The sequence below is a fragment of the Plecotus auritus genome, assembly GCF_963455305.1.
Source record: "Plecotus auritus genome assembly, chromosome: 1".
In the NCBI taxonomy this organism is placed as follows: domain Eukaryota; kingdom Metazoa; phylum Chordata; class Mammalia; order Chiroptera; family Vespertilionidae; genus Plecotus; species Plecotus auritus.
In genome coordinates this window covers 12,478,552-12,499,739 of record NC_137770.1, presented here as the reverse complement: position 1 = coordinate 12,499,739, position 21,188 = coordinate 12,478,552, and the positions used below count along the sequence as shown (strand labels likewise).

General features: G+C 50.8%; 1 protein-coding gene across 3 annotated transcripts in view; it reads left to right on the top strand.

Moving 5' to 3' along the window:
• Nucleotides 1-21,188, top strand: part of SLC24A4 (solute carrier family 24 member 4) — a 122,244-nt gene that overhangs the window by 14,470 nt on the left and 86,586 nt on the right. Inside the window, exon 1 of one of the 3 annotated variants that reach the window (XM_080682412.1) lies at nt 1,094-1,194. The exons of the other annotated variants lie outside the window; for them this stretch is intronic. Within the exon in view, the coding sequence (XP_080538538.1) occupies nt 1,095-1,194 (100 nt within the window). The 5' untranslated portion in view covers nt 1,094. Of the gene's footprint in view, nt 1-1,093; nt 1,195-21,188 lie in introns of those variants that run through there. 3 annotated transcript variants of the gene reach the window in all.

The following is a 21,188-nucleotide window of genomic DNA, read 5'->3' as shown; positions in this document are numbered from 1 at the left end:
ACCCTCTACGGGGACCTTCATCCAGGAAAGCATGCACCAAGCACAGGGGTTGGCTTCTACCCTATATTTCACTCTCCAAAGTGCACATCCAACAGCCTCCTGGGGCATCGGCGGGTGGGACACTGGAGGGACTTCGGGACCAGGGAGACATCCCGGCCCCAGAGAGCCTGCAGGTTAGGGGGCAGGTGGACTTAGGGTCTCCAGGTGACCCGGATGACACACGGCAGCCCGCATGCGGGAGGCGGCACGCAGCACGCAGCATCTGAGCTGTGTGGGTATTTGCTGGACAGATGGGGAGCGCGAGGCATTCCTGGCCGCGGACATGGCGATGGCAGAAGCAGGGTGGAAAGAGCGAGCCTGGCCGGGTCATGGACAGATCATGGACAAGGGTTTCAGCTGGCCTGAGGTCGGGGTCTGCGGGCAGGCTCTGCAGCTGCATCGTGCCAAGCGCCAGGTGCCCCCCCTCCGGAGGCCGGGCCTCCACCTGGCTCATGTCGGGTGTGAGGCGCAGGAGCGATTGCTCTCCCCTCTCCAGGAGCTGCTTACCTTTCCACCCACACAGGAGTCCTGTGGCACCTGCGGGGCGGGGAGCTGAGGGGATGACAGAGACGCCGTTTTTTTGTCCTGTGAGAGGCGGGGGATGGAGGGGGTGGGCCACTGCCTTCCTGGTGCCCCATCTGCATGTTGTCTGGCATGTTGAGACACCCCGTTTATTGCACTTTTTATGTCAGCAGGGCCCAGTCCCAGCAGGATTGCGCAGAGGTCCCAGTGCAGAGGCTTTGCCATAAGCAACGCGTGGGCATTTTAACAAAACCATAGGGGAGAGTCACAAAATGTGGAGCACGGCGCATGCAGACAGAAGCGAGGCCGCGGCCCTTTCTCTGGGGGCAGCCGGCACCCCGCGCCGCCTCCTGCTTTTCTCTCTGTATGCAAGGGGGTGGCTGAGTCCTCATCCGGAGAGAGGATTTATGTCGCCACCTGGGCACCTTCTTTGGAGATGAGCACCGGGACGGTGGCCAGTCATGCTTCCCGGAGACGGCAGGCGCCCTGGCCTGGCCCGTGGTGTGGGCAGAGCGGCGGGCAGCACCTGGGCGATGCAGGACACAATCCACAAGACGTGGAAGGCAGCCAGGAGTGGGAGTCCCTGCGCGGAGAGGCTGGCCTGCGGCCTGGAGAAACCAGCACCAGAAAGAGGTGAAACTCCCGAGGGGGAGGGGGCCGCAGGAGCATTGATAAAGGCGATTAATGGAGCAGATAGAATGACTTCTAAGCAAAGATTAGAGACGCTGAGTTGCTCTGGCTTCTTAGCTGAGCCTTTGTGAAGGGGGCTGTGTGGGGACGGGGTACCTGAGACAGGTCTGCACTGACTCACCTGGTTGCAAAGGCTGCACCTACAGAGCCCTCAGGCCCTGGAGAGAAAGAGCCAGGGGCAGGTGCCCTCCCCTACGTGCCTCTTAAAGGAAACCCTGGCTTCTCAAACAGCCTCCCCGGGACAATGGAGGGACAACCCATCACCTGGGATATTGCCATTAGACCAGGCCATGTGCATGCGCGTGGGAGAGTCTGAAGCCAGAGGCCCTGTGCCAGCAGCAGGACGGACTGGCTGGGCTGTTGCAGCTTTTCTCTGATCCTCCTATCTAATAAAGAGGGAATATGCTAATTAACCATCACTCCGTCACAAAGATGGCTGCCCCCACAGCTGAGGCCAAGTTCCCATAAGGAGCCTTAACGAGCAATCAGCAGGGACCTGAGGCTACGCCCTCCCCGGCTCCCGTGGGGCTTGACAGGAGACCTCAGGCCATGTCCCCCACCCGGCAGGGCTTGACAGGGGACCTCAAGATGCATTTCCCGTCCTGGTGCTGGGTTGGGGGAATGCAGGCCGCAGCCCTGCCCAGCGGGGCTTAACGGGGGACCTGAGGCTACACCCCCCTGCCAGTGGGGCTTGACAGGGGACCTGAGGCTGTGCCCCTCTCCTGGTGCTGGGCCAGGGGACTTGAGGCTACGTCCCCTGCCTGGCGGGGCTTGACAAGGGTGGGACTAGCCATGTCTGGATCTATCCCAATTGGGGGTGGGGGTGGGGGCTGGCTGGGTCTGGGTCTCACACGATTTTGAGGCGCATATGGGTGGGCGGGGACTTGACTCTGGGTCCTGTGGTGTACCCCAGACTCTGACAGGAGGAAGGTTTTCATATACATTTTACTAATTTTCTTTCATCTCTGACACTTCTATTATAGAGAAAGGGCAAATAGCAATATTAAATTATTTCCTCTAATTAATCCCCTTTTAATGTGCACGAATTTCGTGCACTGGGCCACTAGTTTCTAGATAAGTCTTCTGTGGGCTTCGGAGGCAGCAAGCCCCTGAAAGAATTGCTTTCTGATGGCTTTGATTGTTTAAGCCGCGCTTGTTTCCCCAGAGCTGGCGAAAACCCCAATGTAGTGTGACGAGGAGCTAAATGGCCTGCGGGCTTCAGCGTCAGGAGGAAGAATGAAAAAAGGGGAGGGGGCTGTATCTAATTTGTAGACCGCAGGCGCTGGGAGGGTGTTCACAAGGAATACTCGGCTCACACAATAAAGTCTGGAGGGACCCGCGAGATCATGGGGGAAGGTCCGTGTGTTGTTGGAGCTTCGAGCTGTGCGTCTCCATCTCCAGTGCCCAGGATCACCCGGGAGCGTGTAAAATGCAGCTGGGATGGGGCCTGGGGTGGGGCCTGGGCTCTGCATTTCTCCCCAGCTCCTGGTGGCCGCCTCTCGCTTCTCTGCAGACCACACGTTGAGAAGTGAGAGCATAGAGTCTGCCTGACCTGGGTTTGGGTCTCAGCCCTGCCAAGGGGCTGTGTGGCCTTGGGGAAATGACTGTCTCTTTGAGCCTCAGTTTTCCCCATCAGAGAAAGGGGGTCATAGTACTTAGCTGGCAGGAGTCTTGGCAGAGTGAAACGAGATCAGGCTTGGGAGCTGCTTTGCTTAGTGCCGTGACTGTGACGTAAGAGGAGCTCATGTGTTTACGGCGCGATCCAGCATCCGCAGGCTGCTCGAGGAGTCCTGGGCCACCCGGTGGCCCGCCCCTCTCCCCATCTCCTGCTCCGAAAAGCTTCCAGGATCAAATGAGTTTGGGAAACACTAAAGCAGCCGTGGGCAAACTACGGCCCGCGGGCCGGATCCGGCTGTTCTATCTGGTTCTCTTGCTCTCCCCTCCGCTCCTTTACTTTGAATTTATATTAGTTCACACAAACACTCCATCCATGCTTTTGTTCCGGCCCTCCGGTCCAGTTTAAGAACCCATTGTGGCCCTCGAGTCAAAAAGTTTGCCCACCCCTGCACTAAAGTCTGCCTCTAGTGGACACACATTGAGCCACCACAGCATGGTCAAGGTTTTGAGATCCGCTGCAATAAAAGTAAAGAAATATTTACACTTAAGAACCATTTTATTGTGGAAAAATACACATAAAGTTTTCTGTTTTAACCATTTAAAAGTTAAATGCCGCTGCAGTTCTGTGGCATTAAGTACACTCACATTGTTATGTAACCATCACCACCATCCACCTCCAGAATTCTCTTCATCTTGTTAAAATGAAGCCCCGTACCCATTAAACAGTAACGTCCTATTCTCCCCTCTGCACGCCCCGGGTAATCTCCATTCTGCTTTCTGTCTTTGTGACTTTGACTGCTCTAGGTCCCTCACCCATGTACGAATATCGTGCACCAGGCCTCTAGTCTATATATATAAAAGGCTAATATGCAAAGTATCCCCTTGGGAGTTCGACCGGGAGAACGGCAGTTTGATCATTCACTTTGACGTGTGCGGACCACCAGGGGGTGGTGTGGAACATGGCGGGCAACCAGTGGTGGCAGTGGGGCACTGAGGGAGTGAGGGAAGGAAGAGGTGGGGAGGCGGGGGAACCTGATCAGCCCTGATTGCCGGCCAGGCCTAGGGACCCTACCTATGCATGAATTTTGTGCACTGGGCCTCTAGTATAAGTAGAATCACACAATATTTGTCCTTTTGTGACTGGCTTATTTCACTCAGCAGAGTGTCCTCAAGGTTTATCCATGTTGGTTTATCCATGTGCCAGAATTTCACTCCTTTTTAAGGCTGAGTAATATTCTGCTGTATTACCTATTGATGGACACTTATTTCCACCTTTTAACTATGGTGGATGCTGCTGCTATGCATATGCGAGGGCAAGTATCTGAGCGTTCAGCATTTTTAAACCTAGTATTTCCCAAATATTTGAGGTGGATGTGTGGATGCAGAAATGCCGAACAGTCCAACCCAGTATCCCCAGTGCTATATGGTCCAGTACTTGGTGGGACTCTCGGGTCTGTAGCTGAGGTTTCAACCCTCATTGTGCTTTAGACTTGCCCAGAGAGCTTTACAAAAAACACCCATGCCCCGGCCCCACCTGGGCCATTACCTCAGAAGAATCTCTAAGGTCAGGACCTGGGCAGAGGTTTCCGAAAGCTCCCGGGTGATGCTAGTGAGCAGCCAGGGTCGGAGACTTGCAGACGGTGGTCACCCAGCGGCAGTGCAGGGCCAGGACAGGAACTGCGGCCGTCATGTGCTGCAGCCCCTCTACCCGCCTCCCCCAGCCCAGCAGGATCCCACCCTGGAGCTCCTGCCAGCCTGCGGGACACAGGGTGGGAGAATGGAGTACTGGAGAGCAAGGGGGCGACCTTGTGGTTGGCAGCCCCTTGGCCTTGGGTTTCCCTACCTCCAGCCCATGTTGACAAGTGTGGCTATTGCCCATCTCTGCGAGGGAGGCTGGCACAGATCCTGTCCTCAAGGGCGGAGCCTGGCCAGGAGGTAGGCCACCTCACCACAGTGCAGGGTAAATGCAGGCTGGATGGAGCATCCTGAGTGTGCGGACAGTGTGTGTTTATAGGGGGCAGTCAGGTATTTCTCATCCAGGCTGATCCGTTGATCCTCCTCGTCGCTTGATTGAGAAGTGGACTTTCTGGCCTTCATGCTGTCAGCCAGATGGCCGGGCCTGGGCAACACTGCCCCTCCCAGCCAGGGATTTGCCTGGGCAGGGCTTGACCTCAGCAGCCACTGGGTAGTGGTCTGCTGTCCTTGTTTAATTCCCAGGGTCTGGCAGTCTTGGCTGCCCAATCTCACTTTGGTGGGATGTGTAATCGTGTGGAGGAAAGACTTAAAGGCATTTAAATTATTTTTTTTAAACCATATTGTGGGCCTGGGAAAACAAGCCCAAACTCTGTTTTTACTCCAAGGTAAGTCTTCTGAGTTCCCAGGAGTGTGTGATCCTGGGGCCGTGGGGTGCTTGGTAGGGTTTGTGAGGGTGCACCTGTTCATTCACCTCGTTTTCGGTATTCACATCTTAGGAGTTGTCTTTCGGACACAATCCGTGTCTTAAATGGTAGTTCCCCGTGGTCTCTTTCCAGGAGTAGTTGGCAGACAAAGTGAGAAGCAGTCTGCAGACTTCAGAGTTGACGTCTCTCTCCATGGGATTGAGTAATGGTCACCTGGAGTCCAGCTACTCCTCGAGGCCAGATACTCCAGCCAGCTTCTCCCACCCCGCAGGCTGCTTGGTTTCCCCACTCAACCTCTTCTGCCGCCTCCGGGGTCAAAGTCTGCTCAGCCTCTCTACGCTCTCGTTTATTTACTCATTTGTTCATTTATCCAGGCAATTCAAGAGCCTCAGGTGTGGGCCATGCTTTGCCAAGAGGGGATGCATCAAACTAAGGCTCACCCTCACATGCAGGGCGGGAGGGAAGAGGAAATATGCATCCAGAAATTAGCAAGGCATAATGAGGAAAGTCACCCTGTTTCTGCCAAATATATATATACTAGAGGCCCAGTGCACAAAATTCGTGCACTCGGAGGGGGGGTCCCTCAGCCCAGACTGCACCCTCTCGCAGTCTGGGAGCCAGCAGTCGGACATCCTTAGTGCTGCCGCGGACACGGGAGAGGCTCCTGCCACCGCTGCTGCACTCGCCAGCCATGAGCCCGGCTTCTGGCTGAGTGGTGCTCCCCCTGTGGGAGCACACTGACTACCGGGGGACAGCTCCTGCGTTGAGCATCTGCCCCCTGGCGGTCAGTGTGCATCATAGCGACCGGTTGTTCTTCTGTTCGGTCGATTTGCATAGTAGCCTTTTATTATATAGGATCTCAAAAGCCAAATGCAAATCTAGCTCTCTACGCCTTAAACTCATCCACTCCCTGAACCAACATTGCCAAACTGCCCGCCATGTGCAGAATCCCACCGGCAGGAGGACCGACTCCACTGTGAAGCATGCTAACGTTTAATCCGACAGGAAAGTGAACCGTGAAATGCTAATAATTAAAATACTGTCTGGGGATTGAGGGACATTGCGATCTACATACCTTCAGAGGCAGAAGAAGCCATGTCAGGGCTCAGGGAAGCAAGCGATGTTTCCTGGGGGCCTTCATGGGGGAATTGGTGTGGGTATGGACAGCCTTTGACCCTGCAGATCAGGGTGCCACGTGGACCTGGGCCCCGAGGCAGGACTTTCTGTGACCGCTTGTGTTATTGTCTGCATTTACTCACCTCTAGACCTTCCTGTAGAGGTGGGGACGTGACTTGCCTTTTAGGGTATTCTGTCCGTTGACATTGGACATGGACATGTGACTTGCCTTGGCCAGTGGCGTGGGAGCAGGCGTGACGTACACGGAGAGCAGAAGCATGAAAAGCTGATGTGTTTATGCCAGCTCTGTGCCAGGGTTCTTGTCCCTCTCCTGGGAGGATGGCTTCTCTCTCTGCCTGGCTTCTAGAATGGGAAGTCAGGAGAAGCCACCCATGACTGCCAGGATGTGAGGAGAATAAGGAATACATGTGTTGTACACCACTGACGTTTTGGGGGTTGTTTTGGGGGGTTGTGTTATGCACCACAGCAAACAGTCGGCTGGTGGGAGCTGAAGGATGCAGCAGAGCAGTGTGGTTTGTGCGTGAGCAGTATCGAGGGAGGGGGAGACCTGAGGAAGAGTCAGATGACAGCAGGCTGTTGTCCAGCTCGAGTTTGCATTCTCATTGGGAGTTGGGGAAGGCTCTTGAGACAAGGATTGATATGCGGGGCGGGGTGTGTGGGGGTGTTCTTTGGGAAGGTGACTCCGACCTCAGGGCAGAGGATGGAACTGGTTAGGGACAGGAGCGCAGCAACAGCGGAGTGGAGAGAGGGTCCAATTTCAGAGACTGGGATGTGCTCAGATCACAGGACGCGGCAGCTGCCTGAGGGTGAGGGCGGGAAGAGGCCCACAGGCCAGGGTCTTGCCGGGGAGGAACCTGTGTCCCGCCGGGCCCTTCTCAGGCAGGAGAACCAGGCTGACCTCGTGCGTGCTGTCTGGCCAGCTCCCCCGTGTCCCAGCTCTGCCTGTGTCCACAGGGCCCTGCTTTGCTGCGTGAAGACGAGCCGTCTGGGGAGACACGCCAGGCGTTGGGTACATTTCGAGTTCCTTCCCGCTTGGACGTGTCCTAGAATTCTGCTGCTGTCCAAACTGTGGTGCTGTTACAGGGTGAATGGCCGGTGGGGCGGGGCCTGACCGAGGAGACAGACGGAATGCCTGGGGGATGGGGTCCAGGCAGGGTGCGTTGTGTTCCCGGAGGAATTCAGGGTGACCCCACCCATGGATCAGTGTAATAGCATCACTCATTCATGGATCACTCCTTCAACAAGGTGGGTAAGGATGCAGATTCTGGGGCTGGTCTGTCTGGGTTTGAATCCTGGCCCTGCCCCTCACCAGCAGTGACTTAACCCTCCTGTGCCCCAGAAGGTGATGACAGCATCGAGGCCAGCTGTCTCAGTGAGCATTTAGTGCACTAACGTAAGGACGGCCCTTAGGACAGGATTTGGTACATGATAAGGGCCGCTGTGAGGGTCTTTACTGAACACCTGCTGGGTGCCAGGCACTGGGATGCAGCAGGAGCCCAAGGTCCCTGCCCCGGGGGCCGGGGCGGTGGGAGGGGGGGTGGCGGGGGGAGGGGCTTGCTGTAGTGGAGGAGGCAAAAAAGAGATTTGCAAATAAGCAGATGCATCTTGTCAGGGGATAGATATCACGAGGAGAAATAAACTGGATAGTGGCCGGGATGGTTCGGGGACCTAAAATAGGGTGTTCGGGAGGGTCTCTTAGTGGACAGGGCCTGAATGCGGTGAGGAGGGTGTGCTGCAGCAGGGGTGGGGAGCTTTATTCTGCCAAGGGCCCTTTGGATATTATAACACCATTCACGGGCCATACAAAATTATAAACTTAAAAATGAGCCTGCTATGGAAGAGAGTGTGGAAACTCGGAGGGAAGGGGCGGGGGTTAATCAACCAAAGAACGTGTATGCTTATATGCATATGGACACAGACAGTAGGGTGGTGAAGGCCTGGGTCAGGGGGGGTGGGGGCAGGCAGGAGAGGATCAATAGGGTAATACTTTCAACAATAAAGATTTTAAAAAATTAGCCTCTATATTTGGTCAGATATTTAATTAACTCACCCTTCATGCCTTGGCAGGGCCAGACCACATGCTTTCACCGGCCTTACACTATACAGCCAGCGGCCGGACGTTCCCCACCCCTAGCTAGAGGAAAGGGGAGTGTAGGGAGCTGCATTTCTGATCAAGGAAACAGGAAGTGCAAAGGCCCCGAGGAAGCTGTTTCTGGACCCGCAAGGAGGCTGGTGTGGCCAGAACTGAGTGAACTCATTGAAATATTTTCGTTTCTTTTTAAGGCAATTGAAGCTTTCTGCTTCTATTCCAAGTTCAGGTTTTAGAGCAACTGGGATAGAAAATAGTGCAGGAATATAAAGATCTGACATTCTCAAACCTTACATTGTTTTTGGAGCCTCTGTTTTTCCATCTGTCAAATGGGAATGGCCTTCCCTACCTCTCAGGATGGCTGTGGGGAGTCCTCTGTCTCTGCACGCAGGTGCTGTTCAGTAAACATCCATGACTAGGAGCCTGGGGAGAGAGTGATCTGAGGGCAAGGGTGGACGTGTCTCTCCAACATAACATGTTGGGCCAAAGCCTGAGGTCATAGGGAGTGAGGGATCATTATTGGAACCCTCTACTTTAAAAATTAGGTGGACCTTATAGTCAAGGCATTATTTGTAATCGTAGTAATAGCTGCTTGCGGTGGGGATTTGACTTGTGAAAGGGGAGAGCGATCGTGACATCTGCGGGTGGGCGGTTGAACGAGGCTGTGGTTCTCCGCTCTGGCCACGCATTAGAGTCACCTGGGGACATGCCTGCGTCCTGATGCCGAGGCTGTACCCCAGACGAATGAAGCAGAATCGCCGGGCGTGGGCCGTCTGGAGTGGGTTTCCAGGCTCTGCCGGTAACGCCCATGTGCAGCCACAGTTAAGAACCACGGAGTGGGGTTGGGTGGGGGTGTGGCCTCTCTTGCTCTGGAAGATTCTGCAGGGGGACTTGGGAGTGTGTATGCAAGATCCATGGTCATTGCCTCTGTGCTACGGGCCTGGGGAAGGGGTGGGCGGGGGGTGTGGTGGTTCTGGGATAAGAACGACCTCACAAGTCAGGGTTCCACTAAGCTACTTCCTTTACCATCCCCACTGCCAGTGTGGTTCTCTTATGCAGCTGGGTATAACTTCATTTTTTAAATATGTTTTTATTGATTTCAGAGAATGGAAGGGAGAGGGAGAGAGAGAGAGAGAGAGAAACATCAGTGATGAGAGAGAATCATCAATCAGCTGACTCTCGCACGTCTCCTATTGGGGATCGAGCCTGCAACCTGTGCATGTGCCCCACCTGGGGAATTGAACCGTGACCTCCTGGTTCATAGGTTGATACTCGACCACTGAGCCACACCAGCTGGGCCATAACTTTCTTTTTAACCTTCTTAAAAATGGTCATAAAGCCCTAACCGGTTTGGCTCAGTGGATAGAGCATCGGCCTGTGGACTCAAGGGTCCCAGGTTCGATTCCGGTCAAGGGCATGTACCTTGGTTGCGGGCACGTCCCCAGTAGGGGGTATTCAGGAGGCAGCTGATCGATGTTTCTCTCTCATCGATGTTTCTGGCTCTCTATCCCTCTCCCTTCCTCTCTGTAAAAAATCAATAAAATATATTTTTTAAAAAATGGTCATAAAAATGTGATTATTTTTTTTTTTTTTTTTTTTTACAACTGACTATATTCTTACTAAAAAAAAGTCTACAGAATCTTCAGTGGGCTCTGATATCAGTCTCCTAGTTCTTCCTCCTAGGGAGTTAGACATAACCCTTAGTTAGAGTGGTGATGGGCCTTGATGTGATACACTCTTGGTCCCATTCAGTGTCCCACACTGGGCTCGTGCCATCTGGTTTATGCAGGGATGGATCCGATCTTTCCAGGAGCCAGCGGCACTGGGATCCCGGTGTATCTCCTTGTGGCATCAGCCCACACTGAAGGCAGGAGGCAGGATCGGGAACACTGAAGCTGCAAGGTGGAGCAGCAGGGGCGATTCTCACTGCTGACATTCTCCCCCGTCGCTTTGGCTGCCACGAAGCTCAGCAATATTTGTGCTCATTTTGAAAGAATGTCATTCTTCCCTCCTCCTTTATCCCTTTTCCACACTGTTACTTGGCTCTCAGCTTTTTTGCTCTGATGTCAAACTTCTTTGGAAGTATGTTGGGTTATAAACGTAATTTTAAGTAAAATAATTTTAAGTGCTGGGCATCCGGGGCCTCCCCCTGTGCCTGGATATCTGATTGGGAAAGAGTTGCTCTCATCGTATTCAAAGGAGTGGTGGGGATGGTAGAGCGTCTCTTGCAGCGCTGACATCCTCGCAGATGAGGCGCCAGACCCAGGGAGAGGAGAGACTCCCTCAGGAGGTAAGACTGTACATTGGAAGGAGCCCAGCAGCGGATGCACACAAGTTTGAATCCTGGCTTTCTCATTGGCCAGGTGTGTGAACGCGTCTCCTTGAGCCTCAGCTCCCTTATTTAGGAGACGGAGAGCGTCCCAGCTTTGTAGGTTTGTTGTGTGGCTTGCATGAGCTCAGGTGTGACAAGTACTTGGCATGGTGCCTGGCCCTGAACGCTGTCCGTGGCATTTTTGCCATGAGTATCGCTCTGAGTCAGGGGTCAGCAAACTCTTTCTGGAAAGGGCCGGACGGTCCATGTGTTAGGCCCTGAGGGGCAGCGGTGTCCGCGGCAGCGGCTGAGCCCCTGCCGTCGTAGGCGTAGTCTGTCAGTGAACTTGATGAGCTCTGGCGGTCGTTGGCCGGCTCCTGCTCGAGGTCCCAGAGCCCGTTGGCAGTTTCCTGAATCCCAGCCCTGAACCCATGCTGCACCCCACCCCAGAGGGAGACCGCATGGTCATCAGTTTCCTGGGGTCCGTCTCAGCTTTGGGGTTTGGGGTTTTTCCTAAGGTTCACACTAAGGCAGCGTTTCATCTTGAGATCTGAAACAGGTGTTTGCTCTGGGCCTTGCCTAGATGTGCGTGGGGAAACCCTTCTGAAGAGCAGTGTTCTGAGGGCCTCCTTCGGTGAAGGCTTGTTGGAGGCCAGGGCACCACGGGGTGGAGCCGGGTCCTATGAATTGAGAGCATCATGACAGCAAATGCCATAGTGTTTGTTGGAGATTGAGCTGCGGCCTGTGGCTTAGGATCTGGAGTTCCCAGCACTCAGGGATGCAGCGAATCCTGCTGCTGGCTCCCAAAACAAAAGGGAGAGGATGGGAGTGCCCCCAATTCCAGGTAAGAAGGGTGATGCACCCGTGTGGCTCAGTTGGTGGAGCAGTGTCCCGTGCACTGAAAGGTTGCTGGTTCGATTCCCCGTATCAGGGCACATGCCCATGTTGCGGGTTTGGTCCCAGCAACCAATCAATGTTTTTCTCTCTCACCCTCTCCCTCTCCCTTCCTCACTCTTTAAAATCAATAAAAAAATATATTTAAAAAAAAGAAGAAAGCTGATATAATGATTGCTGTGAATTCCAGTCCCCGGCCTCCAGACTTTCAATGTCCTAAATAATAAAAGCAATTGGAAGATGTCTCCTAGGATATAGAAGTCATTCGTTTTTAGTTTGTTTTTTTAAACTTTTTATTTTATTTTATTTTATTTAAATTTATTGTTTAAAGTATTACAAATAGTAGTACATATATCTCCTTTTCCCCCCATTGACCTTCCTAAACTTTTTATTTTGAGATAATTATAAAGTTAGACTCAGTTGTGAGAAATAGTACAGGGAGATTCCACGGAATGGAAATATTTTGAGAGACTGTAGTAACTATCAGAATCAGGATAGTGCTATTGATAGAGTCGAGACGCAGAGTGTCTCCATCAAGGGCATTTTAAAACCCAAACATTTATTGAATTGTGGGGCCTTCCAACAGGGTGGCATGCCAGCCCAGCGATCCCATCGTTCTAATGATCGTTTTTTCAAATGCTCTCTGTGGCCGAGACTCTTGTTTCCCGTAGCAGAACGTCTCCTTCCTGAATTATGGATAAAGGAGCTTCGTAATTGATTGTCTTCCCGAGAGGCAGTTCTTGTGGGTTTGAGGACCTGCCACTGCCCTGGTCCCAGGGGACAGACACTCCCCACTCAGCCCAGCAGACATTTGACCAAAAGGAATCATTTAGGGCTGATCCCCCAGGGGAAATGTGTCCAAGCTCAGAATAATGCATGTGTAAATGACAATTACAAGCTTCTGCATGTCCTGGGCCCCATCAAAGCCTCTTTATTTAGGAAGTGTAGGTACAGTGTGAGTTTTCTACGGAGCTGCTAACTGTGGTGGGCGAGAACCAGCCAGATCCCGCCACCCCAGAGGTACAACCTTCAGTAAGATGAATGGAGTCCCAACAGCCTAGCCTCTCAGGTATTCTGAGCACAACTTGCCGGAAAGGTGGACTCCATATAGAATCGATAATACTCAAGTGTCAGGATTCAGTTAACCTCATAGTCAGGATCAGGCACCAGAACCCACCCAGGCCGCTGGCCATTTGGGGATGGGGCCTTGGAGCCATCCCTAAGGACACAGGATACAGGCTTCTGTCCCTCGTCCCTCTGGTGCAAGGGCCTCTGACGTCTTGGCCTGTCCACACGTCTCAAATGCCATTGCTTTCAGCCACGAGAGTCCACGTCCATCACCCGGTATGCCAATTACCAAGTCCTAGGTTACCGGTAAACCCAACTTGGTATGCAGATTAGCAGAGTCCCAGATGTTGATGGGAAACAGAGACAGCTGAAAACTTGGGAGTTCGGCCAGTCATCATGCTAACTCATCAGCCCTGGGGTGGGAATTCCTGATGAAGGCAACTGACCTCCACCGCAGGGTTTAGCTGGAAACACACACACGCACACATATACACACCCCCAACCCACACTGTCTGTGCTGGAGGCTCAGAGTAACTCATGGCACCCTAACAGTGGTAGGACAGGCTGGGCTCAGAACGCCATCTCTGACACCAGCTGGGGGACTCCGGGATTTTTTGTTTTTAACTGCTCTGTTTCCCCATCCATGAAGTGGGGATACTAAGACCTGCCCCGAGGGTAGCTGTGAAAGCTCATTAAACGTGAGCTGCTATTGTGACCTGAAAAATAAATAAATAAATAAATAAATAAATAAATAAATAAATAAATGAAAGCTTCTCAGCTTCCTTCTGCTTCTGTATGAGCGAGATGTGTGCCCATCAAAATCATCCTTCAGTGCTCCCTCTCTTACGGGGAAGTTGCAGGCTTGGTATTCGTTGGAGTGATGGGGGTAAGAATGGCAAGTGTTGGCTTTAAAGAAAGGAGGAAGGGAACTCACCTTTGAGCTCTTGCATTCGATCAGCAGGTGACAATGGACAAGAGTCCTGACCCCCAGAGAGAAGTGGAGGCTCTTCCAGGGAGGAGAAATCTTGAGCAAGGGGGCAAGAGTGAAATATAAACACGTTCAAGAGGCAATAGAGCATATAATGGGGGTCTGACCTACCAGGAGAAAGCTACCCCAGAGCAGGGATGTTTAATTTGAGACACACTAGACAGGTAGCAGTTATTTAGGTGGAGAGGGATGGAGGAGGTGAATGGCAGGCACCGAGGCTCTGAGGCAGGGAGGAGAGGGTGTGTTACTGCGACACAGACATATCTGGAGGAGCGTTTGGAGGGAGTGACGGGTGAGGAGGGGGGAGATGAGGCCAGAGGCTGCAGGGACTTGGTTGAGCAGGACCTTCCGGGCCAGGGCTGGCATTTGCATGTAGATGGAGGCTCTCTGACCTTTTGGGCTTTGCATTGCCCCTGGCACAGGTTCTGAGTTCAGAGGATGCTTGTCCGGAGTGTGGCATTCTCATTTGGTCGATGAGGACTTGAGCTGTCGACATAAGGAAAGTCCAAACCTGTAGAGCATTTTTGTGAGTTTATTTGAGCCAATGACGACAACTGCCAGGAAGCAAAATCTCATAGATTGAGAAAGTGCTCCGGAGACTGGCCGTTTGCAGTTTATTTTATACATTAGAATAAAAGGAGGAGACGAAGAAGGATGGCAGGAAATCTACATGGGTGGTAGATGAAGGGGGCAGGAGAGAGCAAAGTGGGGAAATCTCTGAGATTTGATAAAAAGTAAATGGGGAGACACACGCTTCTTTTGCATTGCTGGCTACAGGACAGTGAACAATGAACATCCACGGCACATAGAGGTGTATGTGGGGAGCAGGGGAACAGTGGGTTCTGGGATGTGCCCTGGTGCTGGCAGTCATGCCTGAGGGGGCTGGAAAAGAACATCACCCTGACATTTCAAAGGCATGTTATCTTAAGCTGCACCAAGACAGTAGACAGGTAAAGACTGACCTTTGCAAGGAAGCTACGAGCCTAGGAGGTGACCCCCTGCTAGGACTCGCTTCTAGCTGGGACTTTGTATGTTCAGACCATCCCATGTGGTTACTTCTGGTCTCTGCGTTTGGAAGGCCCGTCACGCAGGCCTCCCCTGCGCTCGTCAGGTGGAGTAGGTGGTCCTTTTTCGTCCACAGGCCCTGGGAGGTTCAGTACCTTGGAACCCTAAAATGGCCCCGAGACTCATTCATTCCCTGGGCCTCGTTTCTCCATCTTCCCAGAAGGGAGGATACAGCTGGGGCCTGGGATCCATTCCAGCTAAATTAGAGTGAGTGAGAGTGTCAAGGGGCCTTTACTTGGGGGTGAGACCAAGGTGCCCCCTTGAGAACGTGCAAGGAAGGACTGGAGGTTGCCTGCTAAGTTGAAAATGAAATCTACACCTAAGGAATGCCATCAGCCACCTGTGGAAATAAGTCCGCTTGGACTGCTGTACCGGAAGGCCATAGGCCGGGTGGCTTTAGACAGAAGAAGTTTCGTTCTCATAGTCTTGGAGGCTGGAGGTCAGAAGTCAGGCTGGAGGTCAGAGGTCAGGATGGAGGTCAGAGGTCAGATGCCAGCACGGTTGGGTTCTGGTGAGGGTCCTCCTCTGGGTGGCAGGTTGCTGACTTCTCATTGTGTCCTCACGTGGCAGAAGGAGGGCAAGAGAGCTCTCTGGGGTCCCATTTATAAAGCTGCCATTCCACCTGGGAGGACTCCACCTTCATGACCTAATCACCTCCCAGAGGCCCCACTTCCTAGCACTGTCACATTAGAGTTTCTGCTCTGAATTTTGGGGGGACACAGCCCATAATAGTCCCGTGGTCTGAGAATGAAGTTCTGGAGGGTTTGGGGAAGCTCAGCTTCTGATGAGGATTTCCTGGGGGTGCGTTTAAGATGACCCCGAAGAGTAACTACGGTTCAGTTGATTTTTAAAAATGTGCAAGTCATGTGACCCTTCCAGGCCTTAGTTCCTCTAAGTGTAAAGGGACAACAATGATACTACCCGGGCTGTCACGAGGATTAATGGAATTAATAGATGCACGTCACACAGCACAGTGCCAGGAAGGTAGGACATGCTCAGTGAATGCTTGATGACACTTGTGTGGGTCCCATGGATACAGGGTGAAGTCTGTGCTCAGAGATCTGGCTCCTGCTCCCCTCTCTGGCTCCTCTGCTACCTGTCACCTGCCTGATACCCAGCTGTATCCCACATATATATCGGCTACACATCCCTGAAGATCTTTTCCTAAGCTGAAACCCTTCACACCCCGCTCCATACAGAAAAAGCACATTATGTACTGAATGAATTGGAGGTGCTCTGATGGGAGTACCATTTCATGGAGATGGCCTGATGTTAGTTCAGGTTTCCAAGGTAACTAACTGGAGGAGGGACATTTGCTTGTGTTGGGGCTGAGTGGAGTTGTTTCCTTTGTATTCTACTTGGATTTCTAGCTTTGATGAACAGTGGTTGGATATGTGTGTTCTCCCTTCAGTATTAGAACAACATCTCTCCGTTTCGTGAGCTGCACTCAGGCTATTTCAACAGTGAAGGTTAAGCCGGTGCCATAACCTTTCTTCCAGGGTAAGGTTGGGATCATCTCTGGTAGGTCTCGGCACAAGTAAGAAGTTCTAAGTCAGTAAAGATCCAGGCAGAAAGTTCGGTTGCAAGCAGGAATCGGATAGCCGGGTGTAAAATAGAAAATTGGTCAGCTTGATTACCTGTCACTTGGGAAATTTAACTGTGAAGAATACATGCTACTTTTCAGGACTTTAAAGAGATGTTTGTACATCCATGTTCATAGCAGCATTATTCACAATAGACAAAGCAACCTAAGTGTGCATTGACATGAGTAGATACATGGGTCTAGCCATACAATGGACTATTATTCAGCTTTAAAAAGGAAGGCAATTCGGGCACATGCTACAACCTGGATGAACTTTGAGGACATTATGCTAAGTGAAATAAGCCAGTCACCAAAGGACACATATGATCCTACTTATATGGGGGACCTAGAGCAGTCAAAGCCATAAAGACAGAAGTAGAATGGTGGTTACTAGGGACTGGGGGAGGAGGGAATGGGAAATTATTGTTTAATGGGTACAGTTTTGTTTTAACAAGATGAAAAGAGTTCTGTGGATGGATGATGGTGATGGTTGCACAACACCGTGAATGTACTTAATGCCACTGCACTGTACACTTAAAAAATGATTAACGTAAGTATATTTATGCTGTGTACTTTACCACAGTTCTAAAAAAAAAAAATTTAAAGAATGTGTGTTGCGTTTCAAGATTCTGACAAGTGAAGGCAGTTTGTTTCACCCTGCCGTAGACTGCTTTTGGTGGAATGGCATCAATGGAGGCGAAGTCCTACAGATAGAACTCCTTAAAACACAAAGCTGAGCCCGAGCCAGTGCTTGTTTTCAGAAAGGTAACTTCTGAGAAGGTGCTCCTGGAAGGTCTGCCGTTTGAGGCTGCTTCGGCCAAAAGTGTGGAGCGGAGAGAGAAATTTGAGTTCTTTCTACTCAAAAATACTCCTTTTCCCTAAAATAATTTGTTTCAGTTCTGCCTATAGGAGACCTCAGGTGGGAATAGTATCGGGAACTAGAAAAGGAAGAGAGAGGATGTTCACATACGCCAGTTAATTGTATGCAACTGGGATGGGTCCTTTTCCTCCCTGTCAAGAGCATATGATGGTGACCCATTTCGAAACATGTTTATTTCTCATTACGTTGACCCTTGGCGATGATGGAATGCTTATGGGTCGCACTGTTTGAGAGCCCATGCTGAAACCCCATTGTGCAGAACAGTATATTATTTGCCAACCCACATTGTTCGGTGGGTGCCAGGAGACGGCTGTGCAGGAGGGTGAGTGACTTGGCGGGGCTTCCCTACTCGTCCTAGTGTGGTGAGCTCCAGGCTCAAATGCCCAGTGACCTCTGGGCACCTCCTCTGGGACGTCCAGGCACCTTCAACTCAATATGATCAGTGCAGATTCTTGATGTCCTCGTGTACCCTCCCCCTGCCTGCCCCAGCTCATCACCATCTCAGTGACATCGCCAGCTGTCCAGGTGCACAAGCCAGAAGTTCCCAATGTCCTTCTTCCCTGCACCCCACTGTCTGCCCCTTCTACCTCCAAAACATATCCCGAGCCTGTCTGCTTTCCCCATCTCCTTATCACCTCCTCAGTCCCAGCTGCCATCCTTTCTAGCATAGTTAGGGGGCTAATCTAGCTCATCTAGTCTAGCCCTGGGAGCTAGTCTCGTGGCCTCAGCCTGGCCCAGGGAGACGTCTGCTCTGGTCTGGTCTAGTCGAGCGGGCTTTTCTCTAGACTGGTGGAAGGGCATCTTACTTCCCTCCCTGCTTCCCTCCCCCCCACAGTCTACTCTCCATACAGCCTGGATGATTTGTTGGAACCTTTTAAGAAATGTCAAGGATTACCACACATGCAGCAATGTGCATAAAACATAAACGTCAAGTATAACAAATCATTATAAAGTGAACGCTCATGTAAAGATCACTCAGGCCAAGAAATAGAGCATTGCCAGCCCCGCCCCTGCCCTGCCCCCCCTGAAGCTCCCCTCATGCTTCCTGCCAGCCACACCCCTTTTTCTCCAGGAACCACCATCAGGACCTAGATGTAATCACTGCCTTGCATTTCTTAAACTAGGTAAAAGCCAGTTTGATTTCGCCTTTGAGACACCTTTATATTAATGGAGTTATACGGAAACACACACACGTATGTACATGTTTTCTCTCAGCAGCAGTTTGGCCCACGTGCTCCTTGTAGCTGTAGTTCATCATCATCATGAGTATTTCCTATAGAGCAGTGGTTCCCAATGTGGGGCACACGTCCCACAGGGGGGCAGTTTGATTTTTAAGGGGGGCATTTCGAGAATGAGTTATGAACAGTGAATTTTTTGCATTTCTTATGATTCTAGGGGCCTCATATACAGTATATAAATATATATTGTGACATACTTATACATTTCTGTTCTCTAGTATATGTTTTGAAACTTTATTTGCTATTTTTTATATGACTTCATATAATTATTATTATTTTAACAATTTCTTAGTGATTTCTTCCTCAGTACTTAACTGTCCTTTGCTTCTTTTATTTTTCTCTTTCATGGATGCCATGTTCTTTGGAAGCTTGTTTAGACCAAGTTAATGGTCTTTTAGGCTTCCTCCACGTGAATAGGAGTTCACTTTGTGAATAATAAAAATTATATGTCATTGGGGGGGGCGGGCATCAGGATTTTAGAGATGCTTAGGTGGGGCGTGGCCAAAAACAAGGTGGGGAACCACTGCCCTAGCGGGATACTATACAATTTATATATCCATTTGCAGTTGGTGGGTATGTGGGTTGTTTCCTTACGGGGCTAATACCAGTAATGCTCCTGATACGCATCCTTGTTCATGCTGCCTGGTACACCTGCTTACCCTATTTCCAGGGTAATATCTAAAAATAGAATTGCAGGATCATGCCACTAAGCAGTCCTCCAGGGCATCTGTATTCATTTACATTCCTTCTAGTGGTATTGTGAGTTCTAGTTGCCCCTTATCCTTGGCAACACTTAGCATTGGTGGCCTTTGGAATGATAGTCTTCCTGGGGGTCGGGCGGGGGGGGGTGGGGCAGGTAGTGATATCTCATTGGGGTTATATCTCCCTGACTTCTAATGAGATTGAACACCTTTTCATCAGTCCAAGGGCTACTTGATACCCTCTGTATGAAGTTTCTATCTTTTACTCATTTTTCTGTCTTACTGATTTGTAGAAGTTATTTATCTATTTTGGATGAGTTGGTTTTTTTTTTGGTGTTTTTTTTTTTTTGCTATCCTTTCTAGCGTAGTTAGGGGGCTAATCTAGCTCATCTAATCTAGCCCTAGTCTGTGACTTGCCTTTTTCCTCTTAAGAGTATCTTCTCAGAAGACTAAATTTGATATAGTCAAGTGCATCGGCCTCTATAATTAGTTTTCCCTGTGTTCGGTTCAAGGTTGATTTTGCCTCTCTCCAGGTCACAAAGATATTCTCCTACTTCATCTTCTAAAAACTCTGGTTTTTCATTTCACATCAAATTCTGTAATTCTCCTGGTATTGATTTCTCAGAGAGTTGTAAGAGATGAACCCAATGTCACTTTTTCTGGTAGATAAACCCAGTGTCCCATTAATGTTGGGTGACCTTTAAAAGAAATCATGTCATGTCACCCCCTCCTTTAACCAGTCACAGTGAATCCTCAGATGGTCCCTGCGATAGAGCCATCTTGTCTTTCGTTCTGATTCTCAGACGTGCCAAGCTCCTTTCTGCCTCTGCTCCTTTGCACCTGCTGGTCTCTTTCCCTGGAACATTATTTCCCCAGAATTTTGTCTGGGTATTTTTTGTGTCTAATATTGATGTCAGCCTCTCAGAGAGCCTTCTTTGATTACCTAACAGGCCGCTCCCCTCGTTACTCTTTCTCCTGTATTAAAAGCATTGGTCACTGTCTTAAGTTTTTTCTTTCTCTCTCCCATTGGATTATAAATGCTTTGAAAGTAGACATTCTTTGGCTTGCCCTCCGCTGTGTTCCTGGTCCCAGAACAGAGCCTCGCTAGCCGTCGATGCTCATTCGTTGTTGAATGATTGAATCAACCCATCAGAATTGTGTGAAATGAGAAACTCTCTGAAAAACAGCCACCCAGTGCCACCCAGGACTTCCGGAGCTTTGAAAAGGTGGTTGATGTGTGCTGTGAGCATTTTCCTTAGTTAGTAAACCCGTAGTGCTGACGTGTACTAGACATTTTTAATTGCCTACAAAATAAGAACTCATTTAATTTTTCTAAAAAATCCTCTGAAGAGGGTTGCCCCATTTTGCAGATGAGGAAAATGAAGAAGAGACACATTAAATCACCAAGGTCACCTAGCCGATTGACTAGCCGGCGGTGTTGAGCTGGGATGCAAAACCAGACAGAATTCATCTGAAGCAGTGACACTGGGATGGTGGGAGGGAGTTTCTCTCTCTCTCTCTCTCCCCCGCTCTCTCCCCCTCTCTCCCCCTCTCTCTCTCTCTCTCTCTCTCTCTCTCTCTCTCTCTCTCTCTCTCTCTCTCTCGATTGCCAGGTGCGCCTGGCGCGCAGCAGAACTCACTGTAGCATCTTCCTGGGTGTTCCATGGCTGATAGGCCTGCCTTGGTCCTTCGGTAACAGACATGGGGAAGTGTTGTGTATCTGTGTCCTTGGGGGAGTCACGCCCACGCTCACGTGGTCAGGACAGAGCCTGCGGCAGGAACGTGCTGTTGAAGCCAGCGTTCCCAGCTTTCCGGACAGCCCCCTTCACTGTAACTATCAACTGTATTAATTGGTGTTCTGGGAAACACGGTTTAGGAAATAACACTATCGTATAGTAACTAAAACTGCTGAGGTAGATTTAAAAAGTAAGGGAAGACGAGATAATAAACACAACTATTGTTAAAGTT